The following is a 16,556-nucleotide window of genomic DNA, read 5'->3' as shown; positions in this document are numbered from 1 at the left end:
AAATAATAATATTTTGCTCATAAGTATGTGTATGAAATTAATATAACACAAAATCACTCGTTTACAAGAAACTGGTCAAAACTACAATTTGTTTGGACTGTCTTTTTATTTTCAAATTCTTTGATTGTCATGCTAAACTGCAAAAGTTTTTGATAATGTTTGATTTAGAGTGTGTCCATCTCCTTTTATGAATATGAAAAATTTCTCAGGAGCAACAGAAATTAGAAATTATATGAAGTAGGTGAAGTCTTATTTGTGGAGTCCATGCCCTTTTCCTTGAAACACAATATAACGTCCTTCGCTATAAATTGAATTAGTTGTCCAGTTTTCTGTCTAAAATGATGTACATCAGTCCAAAATAAATCTAGTATATATACGCTGATAAACTAAATGACAAATAGTTTCGACTTAAAGCTCACAAAAAGAACAACATCCCCATTTCTCCTCACTGCAGTTCAGGTTACTGTCGCTTTAAGAACCTGACCCGGAAGTGGAAGTTTGTCAACCGGTGTCGCTGCGCTTTCCTTTCCGCTCAGATCGCATATTTGGTGGGAGCGTGGATTTCATCATCTGTGCTCAATAAATCACCAAAAATGAGCGTTCCAGCATTTATCGATATAACCGAAGAAGACCAGGTTTGTCTTACATTAAAAAAACAAACATCTTAGTATGGTTCTGCGAAATTAGTCGCAAAAGTTGTGCTATTCATCGAGATAAGTTAGCGTATTAGCTCGCTAAATGCTAACCCGTTACTTAGCTGCTGACAACATGCTGTCATTTGCTCATTCCGTGTGAGCAGATCCTTAAAAATTACCTTTAAAGACGTGCATAAGATGGTTTTCATATAATTTCGTTGAAAACAGGTGTTATTCATTTCTAGTGGATAATATTACTGGTCCTCTGTCATTAAAAGTAAACTGTTAGAGCAATGAATGCTAACCACCTAGCTAACTACGTAAACAAAGAGGTAAAACAATAATAATTTAAAATCTTTCATAAAAATGTTAGACTAAACATAGTCAACATGACTTAGTATGTGTGTCATACAGCTGTGGCTCACTGCCAACTGAATTTATATAAAGTGTACAGTTTTGGTGTTACACAGCAGTGAATGACTTAATGTTTTGTTGAAATGCTGTTAATCCTTTTCTACTATTACAGTTTCTACTTTTCTAGATTACCTTATAGAAGGACAAGAAATGATTGCATGTCAAACAATGCATCTGTTATATTATTTATATAACTTTTAACCATTAGCTAAGCTGCAGTCATTGTCCATATACATTCTATGAGCCGGTGTGGGTTTCACCCTAGCATGAATAATTTCCCATTGCAGGCTTCAGAGCTGAGAGCCTACATCAAGTCCAAAGGAGCCGATATCTCCGAGGAGAACTCTGAAGGTGGACTTCATGTTGATCTGGCTCAGATCATCGAGGCATGCGATGTCTGCCTCAAAGACGATGATAAAGGTAGGTGAAGAAGAATGCCCCTGCACTGTACACACAGATCAACTTAACATTAGAACAGTCACAGGTAAAAGACCTATTGTTCATTAGCTGTTTTTGTAACAAACAAATACACTAGTGTGCCTGGTATCATTCAGTATGCGTTAGTTCAAGTTGATCCAGTTGGAAAATTTATGGAAATTCTTAAACTGGCTCACCTAAATTAACAAAAACTTTTGAAATACCACCTGTGTGTTCTTGTCAGTTGGATCACAAACTTACCCAGTGTACTGAAACCACCTGTAGTGGATTGCAGTCTATCCTCTTTTCCGCTCACCTGTCCATGTCTCTGCAGATGTTGAGAGCGTCATGAACAGCATTGTGTCTTTGCTGTTGATCCTGGAGACAGAGAAGCAAGAGGCTCTCATCGAAAGTCTCTGTGAGAAACTGGTAAAGTCCCGTGAAGGAGAGAGACCTTCGCTCCGACTGCAGCTGTGAGATCTTTCTTCTTTTTAAGTCTAATAATTAGGATTGAAAAACTAAATCTGTGTTTATATTTGATTGATGGTTTTATGTTGTGGTTTCAGGCTGAGTAACCTGTTCCACGGCATGGATGAGAACACTCCAGTGAGATACACGGTCTTCTGCAGCCTCATCAAGGTGGCAGCTGCCTGTAATGCCATTTCCTTCATTCCCACCGACCTCGATCAGGTAAGTCCATCACAGTGACTTAAAAATGAAACGTTTCTGCCTCATAATTTACTTTTATTGATTCGCTGAGACATCTACATCTGATGCCAGCTTGCTTTAAGCTAACAGTCGTCACTGATACATGTTTGTGCTCCTGATCAGGTGCGTAAGTGGATCGTTGACTGGAACCTGAACACAGAGAAGAAGCACACTCTTTTGAGGCTGGTGTATGAAGCGTTGGTTGACTGCAAAAAAAGGTAACGACACAGAAGATTTGAAGTTCATACCTAAATATAAACACATGAAAAAGCTAAATTCACAGTTGTTATTGAATGTATTAGTTCTTGTCTAATAATGCTGTTATGCTCACATGATGTAATATAGTTTTATTTTTCTGTTGATTAATAGTATGTTGACAAAAAGATTAGATAATAGTTTAGGCAAACACACATGCTGGCTTGTTTTCAACCATATAACTACTTATTTTACAGCGAGCCTGCAGCGAAAGTGATGGTCGAGCTGCTGGGAAGTTACACAGAAGACAATGCTTCACAAGCACGTGTCGATGCCCACAGGTAAAGTAGATAAATCTGTTCATCGTTTGTTGTTACCTTTTGGATCGGTGCTCCTGCTTCTCACAAAGGCGTGCGCATTTCCTGTTGTGTAGATGCATTGTTCGTGCCCTCAAAGACCCCAACACCTTCCTGTTCGACCACCTGCTCACTCTGAAGCCTGTCCGCTTTTTAGAGGGAGAACTTATCCACGATGTGAGTGTTGAAGGAAGCGTCGTGGAGTTAAATATCGAGTTTTATCAGCTTTAGATGTGTTTTGTTTTAAAAAAATACCCTAACTCATATCAGTTAAACAGATGGATAATATAATAATCTTTCTAAGCCCTGAAATTAAATCCAGTCAAAAGTTTTAAGGCATTTATTTAATGACTTGTTAATCAGCCTGAACGTTTGTTTTGTACTTTACCTCCTGAACATATTAAGATTTAAAAATGTGCGTGCATAATTCATGTAGAAATAATGTTATTTCTCTATATTATTATGGTAGACACTTGAAATACAAGCTTGTTAGAAGAAAGCTGATATGATGTGGATCCCATCAGTTTAATTTCACTTTGTTGTAATCTAAAAGCAATCTGATTGATCATTCAGGTTTTTAATAACTTTTTCTCTTCTCTGTCCTGCCTTTTCAGCTATTAACCATCTTTGTGAGCGCAAAACTAGCAGCATATGTTAAGTTCTACCAGAATAACAAAGACTTTATTGATTCTCTTGGTAAGTAGCTTTGAAATGTTACTTTTATCTAAGCAAGCATAAACCTGGAAACTTGACTATAAGTGGACGAATGAGAACATTGCTGAGTGCAGTTATGTGTGTGACGTGATTTTTTTTTTCCCCACTTTGTAACTGAGACTCATTGCTTAAGGAGTCGGTGTTTACTTGTGCTGTGTTGAATCTGTACAAGAATGTTTGTGTCAGCAGATTTTTTTTTTCCACTGTCTAAAAAGTGAGATTCAATTAAAACATGTAGGGTGGACTCTCAGAATAGACAACACAGAGAGCTGTTTGTGTTACTGAGCAGAATCCCTGACTGCAGCAGTCATTATTACAGGGGACCCTCCCTGAGCGCCGGGTAATTGACTGTGACTGTTCTGTGCTCAACGATCCCTGCGTGTCGCTCCGCAGGCCTTTCTCACGAGCAAAACATGGCCAAGATGCGTCTGCTGACGTTCATGGGCATGGCGGTGGAATTCAAGGAGATCTCCTTTGACACCATCCAACAGGAACTGCAGATCGGCGCCGATGATGTTGAGGCTTTTGTTATTGATGGTAAAAAAAACAACAACTTCACCCCATATAAATCTCTGTCAACTCTTCAAACTACCTCAGATGAGCAGAATAAAACAGCTTCACTTGATTTATTGCCACATAAATAAGAAAATCCAAGGTGCTGTAAGTAGTGTTTGCAGAGCGTCAGTGTCAGTGCAGACTAGTGTAGCAGAATCCTGCTCCTGTACATATTTTATTTCTACACTTTAACATTATGCAACAGTTTTCAGCCAACAAAAGCTGTAGCGCAGCACGCAGTAATGATTCACAGAAACTCAGGGGGACAGGTTGGCTTCTGTCCTGGAGGTGCTTCTTGGCGTATCAGCTCTTCTCTTCTGTACAGGCTGCAAGCTCCCCCTACTGTTGCTGCGTCTCCTAAACTTTTGAACATAAAGGTGTTATTGAGCCTGAGCCTCTGGAGCTGCAGCTTTGTACCAAGTGGGCTACATTTTCATTTCTCCTGTATTCATAGAAGAGGTATCCTCACAGACTGTGACCACCGTTGGCTACAAGAGGTACCTTCAGCTGGGTTGTAGGTGTAAAAGAAATGAGGTGCAAAGGAAGATAGATTAGTTGGAGAACAAGTCGTGTACTGCGGCTGAAATCTGAGAGCTCGAGTTGATGAAAAACCAAACCTTCCTTGGTTCACTGGTCTTCCTCTGTGACTTTTTTTTTTTATTTATACTAAAACAAGTAATTCTTTCCATGACGCAGCCTTAAAAATGTTAGCTAGACCGTTAACTTCATAATGGGAAGTTTGTAACACAGAATAATAAATAAAAAGATAATAACCAAATCAACTAGGAATAGATATTTTAAATATGGTAGCTCACAAAAATAAAAAAAAATCAGAATTGCATGCAGAATTAAACAGTTAAAATGAAGCTAACACACAGGTTTTTGTAGCATTTTAGAAGACCTTTCAGTTAATCTGAAACACCTTTCTATGAGGTTTTCTTTGCCTACATTCCCTACAGATGTGAGAACAGCTTCAGTTGTGCAGCACCTGTCAGCTGAACTCTATACTTTCTCTCTTTCTGTTTTAGCTGTTCGGACTAAAATGGTGTACTGCAAAATTGACCAGACACAAAGAAAAGTTGTTGTGAGGTAAGTGCACGAGAGTCATACCTTCAAATAACCTATTGTACAAAGGCCTCAGACCCACGTTAAGCAGCTCCTGTACATCTTCAGCTTGTTTTAGTCACTGTTGGTGCCAATTTTATCGCCTTAGATATCCTGACTTTTCTGCTCTCATCTCAAAAATCAAAAGTCTGGGAAGATAAAAATGCCCACGGAGCAGAAAAACGCTAAGAAAAGAAACAAAGCAAACAAAAGGAAAAGCTGCTGGCAGAAACGGTCGAGGTCAGACAGAACCGCTCGTGTGTTAGATAAGCAGGACCTGTTTGCAAAAGACCTTCAGCGAAATTCATGAGACCCTGGAGTGGAGGGACACCTGCACAGATATGACCTTCACGGAGGAGTGGTCAGAACAAAAGCACATTTGTGCTTCTGAAACACAAACAGAAGGAATTCCCCCCAAAAAAATATTACTTTAATTTTGAAAACAAGTCATGCAGTTTGTGTTGGAGCCAGTGGTGAAGGAAACAGTTCATTAAATTTAAAAAAAAGAACATCTTTGACATTCTGTGTATCAAAAGGCTGAAGCTGATCGTCTCATTCAGAATGAATTAAACAAAGCGTTGCAGGCTCAAGGTTTTCTGATGATCTTTTGAGTTAGACATGATCAACGTACACAAGATGGAAATTCTGGATAATAAGTTTTCTGCAGAAATGGACAATACCTACCTCTTCAGAACTAAACCAAGCTAAACAGAAAAAGTGTCCCGTTTTCTATTTCAAATCAGATAATTGTTTAATTGCTTAACCATCCACTGAAAATTATTTTTATTCAATTTTTGCATTTCACTGCAGAAATCAATTTCTCCTGTCCTTAAAATTTATTATTTTTAGACTTTTTTTTTTTTAAGATATGATTATCTTTTCTCATTTCTCATTTTGCTGTAATTGTTCTTTGTTTTGTTTTTTTTACTTCCGTCAGAACCTTCCAGTAACTAACTAAGCTTATAACTAGAAAAGCAGTTAAGTGGAAGTAAAAAACAGATTAAATATTGGTATAAAACACATCTAGAGGTGTTAATTAAAAGCTTCTTACAGTGACACAAATAAACTGAAAGAACTGAATGAAATCACTCTGGATTCCTGAAGTGTGAAAATGATCTAAAATAACACGTATTATTGCTGATATTGTTTTCTCAAATCAAATGTTTTCCGTTTGTGTGGCTCTGCCCTGATAAAAAGGATAATTTTAGCTTTTTGAACTGAAGTGATTCCTCGCTGTTTTTGTTTTTGCCGTGACCTTGTTTTCTGTCTCGGCTCGCTCAGCCACAGCACACACCGCACCTTTGGCAAGCAGCAGTGGCAGCAGCTGTTCGACAGCCTCAGCTCCTGGAAGGCAAACCTCGCCACAGTCAAGACCAGCCTGCAGACCCTGTCACCTTCTGCGTAATTCCTCCAAAAAACCTGGCAACGCAGCGCTACCCTCAGTTCTTCACCGCTTTCCAGATTCTCAGACGGACAGAAAAACCATCAGTTTTTATATCCATGAAATAAAAGAGCAGTGACAACTACCTGAGATTGCCTTTTTGTGTTGAAACTTTTTTTTTTTTTTGGTAAACCGGGCAATACATTCAAATTTGACTGCATTTCTTAGCATTACACCTAAAATAGATAAAGAATGCACTAATTAATGGCCCCTTTTTTCGAAACCTATTGTCTTCAGCAGCTCCTAACATCTGCTTTGAGTTAGAGCGGCGATGGGAGATGAACTGTGACTTGTGGGAGTGAGAAATCGTCTTCGGCAGGGAGGGTCACCTTGTCAGGGGCACATATCTGACAACTTTCACGTGAACTTGAGGTGACCCTCCCCGCGGCACTGAGAGCTGTTTTACTGTAGTTTCGACGCTTGTGACGTCAGCTCATTCAGCGTCAATTAAAACCCATCTGATGGGTCATAAACACACTGCAGCCAGCATCACTGACCAGCTCCTAATGCTGCTTAAATGTAGAAAAAACATTTCAGGTTTTAGTTTATTAGCACTATAAAATGTCATAATAAAAGGAACAATGAGAACCATGGTACAGTTACTATACATACTGTACAATAAGGTTTAGGAAAAACCTTTTTTTTTAAGGAAGTGCAATATAATTTATCTTCCAGCTTGCAATACTTGACAAAATGTGCAAAAAAAAAAAGATTGAAAATGATTGTGCAATTTAAACAACAGTTAATGTGGAAACTGACAGATGTCCCACAGACTGACTCAGACTTATCTGATTAATGGTCCGAACTAAAACTCTCCTACAGCCAGGATCCAATTGCAGTTATCTCACTGACTTGAGAAACACGACCCCAACAGTTTTGCTATCTGACGGTGTCGTAAGACAGAGCTCCTCCTACGTTACAGCTGTTCTCTCCGAAGAGCCGATTCTAAACCAGTCAACAACTGAACGGCTTTATTTCTGAGAAGACTTTTTAAAATTTGTTTTTTTATACAGTGAAATGTATTTCACTTGTAAGTAACAGAAGGTCTCATGCTGGATATGTAGTTCTCTGCTGTTTGTTTCAATTCAACAGTGATTTTCATTGAAGCTCAGTAGTAAATCTACATGATTTATTCAGGACAAGCCTGATGAAAACTAAAATCTTTTGTTCGGTTTTGCCTCCGCGCACAGATCCAAATGAAGGAGTTGCTTTTTAGGATGAGTAATCTGTTTCCAAGCAGCACTCCAAGGGATTACAGTGTTACCATCCAATAACTTATGATACAAGAATTGGGTGTAAAGGGGGGGGTTGTTGGAGTTTTCCCCTTCTGGCACTGATGACATCAGCACAAATTGACAAACTGCAGATTATTTACATTCCACTCTGTGGATCCTCACGTCTTAATCTGCAGCACTTCTTTTTTATTTATTTTTTTAACAATAAAAGTTACAAATTGATGCCCTTCTGCCTTCATACATTTTTATAAGTTGAACGTTTTAGGTCTGGCACTAAGTTGCCCCACTTAAATTAACGAAGGATCACAGTTTCAGGTTTTTTTTTTTCTTTCAACCACAGAGGTCTGTTAAGCCTCACTGCTCACTTCTGCCCGGTCCCCCTGAGGGAGCAGCATCTCTACCTCTTATCTGAGGGTGTAAATCACAGAACACATTCCCTGGAGCGCAGCCTCATCACAGCCACCTGCCAGGTGGAGCGCAGAGCAGATAGAAACTAAGACTAAAGCTGAAAGTCCATCTCAGCCTTTCAGCTGCTTCACTCCCAACTGCTCAGCTTCTTGTTCGTGTCTCCCAACTTGCTTTTAAAGAACAGTTTTGTGGATTATCTGTCACGTGGGATGTTTCAGACACAAACACTGTGCAGTTCAGTTATCCAGTGAAAGCTGTGTGACCCGGTCTTATCACAGAGGCAGTTCTGCCTAATTGGCCCCGTTTGCTCGTACAAGTTCTCAGAAATTCATGCAAGTAACTGAGCATACTGGGTTTAAATTAATACTGTTTTTGTAATTTAATGCTGCGTCTTTTCTCTGCAAAAGTATTCTGATCCACATCTGCTTGACTGAAAACTTAGTTTTACTGAATTTATGCTTCTGGTGTCAATCTCTTAAACATTCATGTTCGAATTTTACATTAAAAATCATTTAATCTGCACAGAGATCGCATCATAAACATATTGATGTTAAATATTTATTTCAAAAAGCTCTGATTCTTCTGCTTCTGATTCTTTAGCTAAAGAAAGTTTCCAAAGTAAAGACAGATTTTCAGTATGTTTTGTGTACAACCCCAATTCCGAAAAAGTCCATAAAAGTTGGGATGTTGTGTAAAATGTAATAAAAAACAACAGAAGAAATCAGATTCTGTTCTGGACATGACTTCCTCACATGATTGTCTGTAAACACAGTTCACCATGTCAGCCACAGATGCTGCTTAAAGCTCTATCAGGCAAAGAAGAAGCCAGAAACACAAAGCTGTCTTCTCTGGACCCGAGCTCATTAAAAATGGACTGGGGCAAAGAGGAAAACTGTTCTGTGGTCAAACAAATCTAAATCTAATTGTTGTTTTTTTCAGTTTCCAAATCCTGACATCCCAAGTTTTTTTTCCAAACTTGTGTTGGAAATCTATTCATCAAAAAGTAATTGGATGTTATGTTAAGATGACAACATCAACCATTCTAAACTGAGTAATACAGGCTTGTTGTAAGGCCATACATCATATTATCTGCCATCACAAAGCATGTAAAGTCTGGATTTTCTTCCAGCCCTTCTTCTGGGTTAGCGCAGGGAGTCTGACAGCATTCAGAGATGAAGCTGAGCAGAGGAGCACTTCAAATAGCACCATTAGGCTGCAGGATCATGTTCAGCTTCATCCTATCAGCTTCCTGACATAAACAAAGACCAAGAAGCTCACAAACCGCGAGGCATGTAAACAGATTGAGGTTAAAACACCAACACTAATATCAAAGATGGTGTTTATTCTTTTTTTATTCCCACTAAATTTGTTGCTGCATGTTGTGCAGCTTTAAAGGCTGCCATGAAATTAGGTGCATGTTTCCAACCGTCTGTAATGTAACGCTGGACGCACTGCACGACCTCTTCCCCAAACATAGCTCCTGAGCTATACCGAGAGAAATGCAGATGACGCTTAAGAGATTTTACGAGACTCAATGCAGCGATGCCAGAAGATAGCATTGTGTTACAGCATCATAAAGCACGAGGAAGACACAAAGCAGTTAAGATGTTCTGGCCAAGCTAAGGCATTTGTCATTTTAAAGAGTCGCAAAGTAAGACGGCCCTTTAAATGCCAGTAAATCTCAAATTTCCAGATCAGACCGAGATTTGGGTGTCAAAAATATACATCTTGAGAACATGACGTCACTGTGTGTCACTGAAAGGGGAAAAATACAAGAGTCCTGGCTACAAATATAGTTAAAAACGTCCTATTGGTGTCCAGCCGTGAAGGCCACAGCATAATTTACAACCTTTCATACCCATCAAATCACTCAAAGATCCCTCATGGTTTACAAAACCCTTTATCAACCAACCTGAGCTAGAACCATTAGGAAGAACAGTTAATAACTTATGTTTTTGTTTTTTTTTTTTTTTACTTTTAAAGCAGACAAGAGGATCCAAACAATACCACATAGACTGATAGTGTCAATTTTTTAAATTATTTTTTCCCCCAGTCATTACAAAGGTTATCCTAGTCCTTTTGGAGTTAAAACATATATGTGTTTATTGAATAATACGGCACAACTAAAAAGGACTTCTCATTGGGAGGAGTGAAACATCAGGCTGAGTCAGAGTCAAACACTTTGTTAAGAAAAGGATTTTAAAGTTTTTTTAATAATAATAAACATACAAAAATAAAATATATAAATAAATACAAAATATTTAATTAACAAAAAGTTGTGAAAAGTATTATATGTTTGGACATTTGCTACCGCCTAGCATCTGCTTTTATTTTGAAAAGCCTACCTTGCGTACGTCATCAAGGTAAACGTGATCAATTAGGCGAGTCTACTACAGGTATCTGCACTGTTAAGGAGGTGCGAGGGGCTCGCACCCGCTTGGGGGTAAACAGGAAATTGTAGTTGAAATTCCAGAAACCAGTTTGGGAAACAGGTTTCACCGTCAGAGCTCACGAGAGGAACCTAAAATTAACATTTCACCTTTATCATCGGCGACAGAGCGCGCGCACCTAGCCCCGCCGCTCCCTGTGTGCTTCCGTTTCCCAGCTGCTGAACTCTGCCCCGGCGCCATGCGTCACTGTCCTTCATAGGTAACGTAGACCGGTGGTGGTGGTGGGGAACACCCGGTTCTGTTTCTGGGACTGTAAAGTGAGCGAGCGAGGCTTTTAAATGGCGCTCGGTCGCGCGTGTCGTTGACCTACAGGTGGTTCGCGCGCGCGGAGGTGCCGTCATGCCGCTGCTGTTGTTTCTGTTCGTTCTCCTCCGCCTGCTGGGCAGCGGACACCCGGTCTGTCTGCGGAAGTTACTCTCCGAACAAGACGGAGCAGAAAACCAAGAAGGTGAGAGGGTTTTTTGTTTGTTTGTCTGTCCGGAGCGCTTCTCCCTCCGTGTCCGGACATGTCCCCTCCCTCTCACCGTCCGTTTGTGTCGCAGTGTTCGTGGACGGAGGGGACGCCAACTCGTTCCTGGGTCGCCACCTGCTGTTCAACCGGTTCGACTTCGAGATTTTCACTCCGGGGAACCTGGAGCGGGAATGCCTGGAGGAGGTCTGCAACTATGAGGAGGCCAGGGAGGTCTTTGAAAACATCCCTGATACAGTTAAGTTTTGCTTTTCAAAGTGTTTTTATTTAAAAGTCAAGACTCGAGGCCTGACAGCAGACTTCAGCACACTGACTCCTTGTATTTCTCTCTTTTATAGGACAAGTTTTGGAAAGAGTACACAGGTAAGAGAAAGAATGTAATTGTGAATAAAGGGTTACAAATTGAAACCCCAAAAGGTGAGTCAGTGTTGAGAATAGTTTTTAAAGTTTCTCATATCAGCTACACTTCTACAGCAGCTGTAGTGCATTTATGGACATTTATAGTATGTCTAATATTACCTCAGGATGTGTAGGAAAAGTACCACACAGTGTTATATAATACAACAGAAATTATGCAGTATTCTACAAGGAGTTAGTTTGTGAAATACTTTAGTTTACTTGGCAACAGATTATTCAAGTCTTGTCATGCGATTAAATGATGTCAGTGGAAGTAAGTGGTGCTGCTAAGACTTGTTTTGTTACGTCTGTTTGGCACCGTTGCTCTGAAAATCCAATGTAAATGAGACGTTTAAACTGAGGTCTCTTGTTTTTGCATCAGTGATGACCTAATTGTGTTATGATACGATGGTCACTCCTGATTATTTGGAAAAATAAAAGGAATCAGAGTTGCGCTGCAAAATTATTTACCAGCTAAAAGAGCACCCTGACTTGTCGCTAGTTGCGTTATCATCTTTAAAGATGACTTTATTGTTCATTTCAGTTAAAGAAATTAGCAACATTTAATGTCCACTACCCCTGTTTTTACCTGATGTGCAGCTTCACATCATAACAACTTTAAAAATCTCCTTTTTTTATTGGTAAACAGTCGTGCTGCGTCACATTGCTGCTTTTATTTTTATGTACATTTTCTACTCTGTAGACAATCTGGTGTCATTTCTTTCTGCTCCGATCACTGAAGGCGTTCCTTGATCTTCATATATGCTTCCTTTTTTTTACAATCTTTCCACGTTATCTTTAGGCCCTGCTGTCAGGAAACGTCCCTTCTTTTTCACACTGTTTAAACTGACCCGTGTAGCAGTTTAATAAACCTTTTTACATCGTTTAAACCGCCAGCTCACTTTGAGCCATGTTTCGTCTCAGTCAGCCAGGTGTGACAGCTCATTACTGCGCTCATTTGCATGTTTATTGTGCATATTTGTTTTAGAAATGCAAATTACAAATTGATTCCAACGTTGTTTCCTCATGATTGATTCCATCATTATTTTTACTAACTGATCTGAAAAAAAAGCAACTAATTGGAATAATTTCAGCAATTTTGGGGGCTGTTTCACAAACCAAAACTTCCACCTGTTAAATGCGTGGGTGTCACTTTTCTGATTCTTTTTTGGAAAGTAGAAAATAGAGGAGCTAAAGGAACATTCTCCAAAACTATTCATTCTGTTGTTTAACTGTAACTCTGTTAGAAAATCAAACTGCTCTGTAGTTCTGCTGAAAACTAAAAATGACTCTGAGGGTGAACATTTTGTCATCTATGTGTCATCATCATTTATATTGTACGACCTGATGCTTGCTGTGAACGTTGATTTCTGATGATCCACAGGTCAGACAAACAGCCCCTCCAGGGTAGATGTGACGTTTCTTTTGGTGGGAATCATTGCTGCTGCAGTGGTTCTTTTTGTAATTGGCATCATGGTGTGGTATTTCTGTCGTGGCAAATACAAGGGCGACGGAAGTCGTGGAAGGTGAGTCAGAGGTCGAACAGCGACTACTTATTGTCTTTTTGTTGGTGCTTTTTCTCGACTTTGTTGGGATTTATTAAAAGATGGTTGGAGGAAATCATTAAAACTCAGAAAAATAAGATGTTCGGTCTTCTCTGGATAGAATTTGATCCGCACAACGTTCTACAGATGTGAAACTACAGCAGTCCAAAAAATTAAAATAAAAAGATCTCTACGGTGAAAAATACAACCGTCTTCACCTTCTGTCCCTGAACATGACTGCGCTTAGCTAAATGAATAAAAGACTGGGAAATTAGATGTCTGGATTTGGATAACCTACAAAGAATTATCCAAGAAAAGTTAACATTTTATAGTTTACAGGGATACACCCAAAGAAATACTTAAGACTTGCACATTTACTTCAAGTCAAATTTATTTATATAGCAGTTTTTCAGCAACAAAGCGATTCGAAGTGCTTTACAACACGTGAACTCAAAAATAGTCATAAAACACAACAATATCTAAAATATGAGCTAAGATAATCTAAATGGAATCATGAAACTAAACGTATCTAAAACATGAGACACTAAATGAGAAAAGCTAAGATAGACTGAACTACACTAAAGGTACTGGAAGACTAACTAAGAGTACTGAAGGCCAGCTAAGAGTTAAATACATTTTAATAAAAGGCCAACTAAAAGTGTCAGTGTGAAGATGAGACCTTAAAGAACTGCGACCTACTGACCCCAGCGTGTAACTGGTAAACTCTTCTTCTGTACATCTAAGAAGGGTCACCTTAAGATGGAAGCAGATTCTGTATTTTTACTTGGGAAGAGGAAAAGCTTAACTAGTCCATTATTTAAATATTAGATGGCTTTTTTCCCCCAGATCTTCAAAACCCTCACTATTTAGAGTTCATGCAGTAGTGAGGCACCTGCTTGCCTTTTTATTGGTTTTTCACTTTTCTGCTTTGTGCTTAAAAGCATCAAGTTGGTCATAATGTGAAAGACAAAATGGTAACATGGCCTCTTCCCCTTACAGCTCTGTTCGGTGGCGTTCCAGGAGGAGCAATGCTTCTCTAATAATACGAAGGTTAGAAGAGGTCTCCGAACATCCCGTACGTCCTCCACCACCGTTAATGCCTGCGGAGGTAGAAGACCCCCCTGGTCTGCCCTCATATGATGAGGCGATCTTAGGAAGCGGACCACATGATGCCCCACCTCCCCCGTATCCTGGGTAATTTACATACGCACCTGTGTTCTTAATGACTTTATCTGTCATGTTTAATTGTCCAAGTCAGTCACTTAGATAAAGCACATCTTGTGATCTAAACATTTCATTTTATCTTTTGGTTTTAGCTCAAGACCTGGGACTATTCGGCGCTAGGATCTTCAGACAACACAAATCAAAATTAAACAGCTTAGATCACATTTCAGTTGTGGTATCCTGTTTAATTTATCTCCTTTTGACAAGGTTTTGAATGGTGACTTTATGCATTTTTACATTATTAATCGAATGTAAACCTTATTTTCAAGATTTTAAATACAGCTATTTTTTTATTTGACTACTTTAGATGTCTTGAATGATCACTCTGAAATGGGGACTTTGGACTACTTTTGTAGGATCCTCTGGTTATTGAGCCTGAGGGGATTCTTGGCCATCAGTCACTAAGTCCCTCCACAGATTCTGGATGACTTTGGGTGTTTGGTGATGTGTTTTGGATTTTTTGCCTGTTGAATCTTTAAACTCTTTCTTTGGCAGATTATCTGTCTTAATATTATTATTTAATATCAAAGTATTAGCCCTTTAACTGATTGTGGCCCTGAAACATTTTATCAAATTAAAACCCTGCAGCATTGTTGTCTGCCTATTTTAGAACACAAGTATAAAAACAGGGAAGAATCACCGAAGTGCGATTGATCAGTTTTGGGTCTTGAATCCTTGAAAAGAGCAAGTCTTTAAAACTTACAAGAACAACGCCCAAGAGTTTACAGTAATGCGGACCTTTCAGACAATTTCCCCCCAAAACACAGAGCCCAACGGTAAACAGAAACTAAATCTTAGGGTGGGCCTGCAGAGAACGTGTGAAGGATCAGAGGAAGACTAACAGAACAGTTCTCCTGGAGATTGTTGCCAAAGAACACTCATTTATCAAATGACTGAAAACCTGTGGACCTAGTAAGTTTTTTTTATTATTAAAAATAACTAGAGATAAACCATTGGGAAAAAAAGGGGTGGGGCAATAACGTCACCACCACAACATTGTCATTTGCTTATTTCCAAGAATGTGAAGAATTAATACCGCAGCACAGTCAGTGTTAATTACTGTGATGGAGGCAGAGTGACTTTTTGTCTCCTCACAAGAAAAACCAGCAAAAGTTGCTTTTATGTTTTTGAAGGGACATCTAAATGAAGTTGAAAATGTGTTTTTAATGCACTGTTCTTTGTTTGTCTTATTGGGATTCACGGTTCATTTCCATAATCATCTTTACCTCTCGTCTTTGAAATGTGTGTATTTTCTTGCTGCTACAGAATATGGTGTGATCTTATATGCAAAGTAATTTATTTTTCCCATCCAGTATCTATGCTGTTATAAATGAACTGAGATAATGGATCTCCTTAAGCTGTTGTATAATGTAATTAATGTTGAACATTTTGAATTGTATTTCACTTGGGATAACGAAAACAAGCCTTGTGGTATGTCTAATCCAAAGGCTGTAGCTTGAATGGGTATTTTGTTGTTTAAGAAATACACATTTCAGTAAAACACTGCAGGGCAACCAGATTGCTCTCAGTTCATATTTTAATAAAGGTGAGAATTTGGAATTAAACTGAGTGCAAGTTGTTTTGTTTGGTTTGTTTTGTTTTCTTCAACAATCTATTAAAAAAAACATCAAAGATAAAAATTTGACAAATAAAAGTGCTGTATCAACAAGGTTATCCCTGAAGAGCTGAAAACCTGGTATACAACAAGGAAAAAAAGACCAATATTTGCATTTTTTAAAAAAAATAATAGTCTGTATTTGCAGCAGCCAGCTCATTTCACCTCACTGTTTATGCAAGAACGCTCCTCTATAGATAAGCTTATATGCTGATTTTCTATTTTTATAAATGTTAGCAATTTGCCGATTTGGATCCACTTGCTGGCCTGATTTCAAAGGATTGGCACAAAGCTCTAAAATAGTAAAGGCTGCACACAGTTCATTACAAAATATAAAAAGAAACACAAAAATGTCATCCTGAGCTATATTAAATGGTGTGGTTTGAAAGAGTTTACTCCACAAGTTTTCCAGATTATATTGAAATACAACTCTGAAATGCGGGTATGCGTTCAATGTAAACAAAGTATTTTAAACTACTTTCCTCAACAAATCTGAGTGTAAATACGTGCCAACAGATCTAAAACTGTCTGACTATTTGATTCCCAAAGGCTCTTTGTCGTTGTTGAACTGTTTTCGGTCACTTCGGCTGTTTTAATCAGTGAACAAACGCATGTGGAAGTTGGCAGCTTTTCGCAATTTTTTTTTTTAAACTTAGGGACACATTAACCACTTATA

At 38.8% G+C, this 16,556-nt stretch overlaps 2 protein-coding genes across 3 annotated transcripts; both read left to right on the top strand.

Annotated features, from left to right (window-relative positions):
• The first annotated feature begins 481 nt into the window (after nt 1-481).
• Nucleotides 482-6,629, top strand: eif3m (eukaryotic translation initiation factor 3, subunit M). Its single transcript, XM_017439767.3, has 11 exons — nt 482-635; nt 1,337-1,469; nt 1,801-1,939; nt 2,033-2,156; nt 2,298-2,392; nt 2,627-2,710; nt 2,803-2,902; nt 3,340-3,421; nt 3,833-3,976; nt 5,023-5,083; nt 6,380-6,629. The coding sequence occupies exons 1-11, from the start codon at nt 594-596 to the stop codon at nt 6,501-6,503; spliced, it is 1,128 nt and encodes a 375-aa protein (XP_017295256.1). The 5' UTR covers nt 482-593; the 3' UTR covers nt 6,504-6,629.
• Nucleotides 6,630-10,539: 3,910 nt separating this feature from the next.
• prrg4 (proline rich Gla (G-carboxyglutamic acid) 4 (transmembrane)) lies at nt 10,540-15,830 on the top strand. Of its 2 annotated transcripts, XM_017440185.3 has the most exons (7): nt 10,540-10,831; nt 10,945-11,080; nt 11,175-11,338; nt 11,440-11,464; nt 12,882-13,023; nt 14,041-14,235; nt 14,358-15,830. In XM_017440185.3, the coding sequence occupies exons 2-7, from the start codon at nt 10,972-10,974 to the stop codon at nt 14,383-14,385; spliced, it is 663 nt and encodes a 220-aa protein (XP_017295674.1). In that variant the 5' UTR covers nt 10,540-10,831; nt 10,945-10,971; the 3' UTR covers nt 14,386-15,830. The 2 variants fall into 2 exon arrangements, with proteins under 2 accessions (XP_017295674.1, XP_017295681.1); XM_017440192.3 differs by lacking the exon at nt 10,540-10,831 and having other exon boundaries at nt 10,838-11,080.
• The last annotated feature ends 726 nt before the right edge of the window (nt 15,831-16,556 follow it).

This window comes from Kryptolebias marmoratus, linkage group LG15, assembly GCF_001649575.2.
Source record: "Kryptolebias marmoratus isolate JLee-2015 linkage group LG15, ASM164957v2, whole genome shotgun sequence".
NCBI classification, from domain to species: Eukaryota; Metazoa; Chordata; class Actinopteri; order Cyprinodontiformes; family Rivulidae; genus Kryptolebias; species Kryptolebias marmoratus.
The sequence above is the reverse complement of the archived record's forward strand: the minus strand, read 5'-3'. Positions and strand labels throughout refer to the sequence as shown.

Bases quoted from the DNA above. Each gene is read 5' to 3' on its own strand.
- prrg4 (XM_017440185.3), top strand. From the start codon at position 10,972: ATGCCGCTGCTGTTGTTTCTGTTCGTTCTCCTCCGCCTGCTGGGCAGC. The intron at 11,465-12,881 runs GTAAGAGAAAGA...GATGATCCACAG, and splicing joins GTTTTGGAAAGAGTACACAG to GTCAGACAAACAGCCCCTCC. The intron at 14,236-14,357 runs GTAATTTACATA...TTTTGGTTTTAG, and splicing joins CCACCTCCCCCGTATCCTGG to CTCAAGACCTGGGACTATTC.
- eif3m (XM_017439767.3), top strand. From the start codon at position 594: ATGAGCGTTCCAGCATTTATCGATATAACCGAAGAAGACCAG. The intron at 2,711-2,802 runs GTAAAGTAGATA...CCTGTTGTGTAG, and splicing joins GCACGTGTCGATGCCCACAG to ATGCATTGTTCGTGCCCTCA. The intron at 3,977-5,022 runs GTAAAAAAAACA...TTTCTGTTTTAG, and splicing joins TGAGGCTTTTGTTATTGATG to CTGTTCGGACTAAAATGGTG.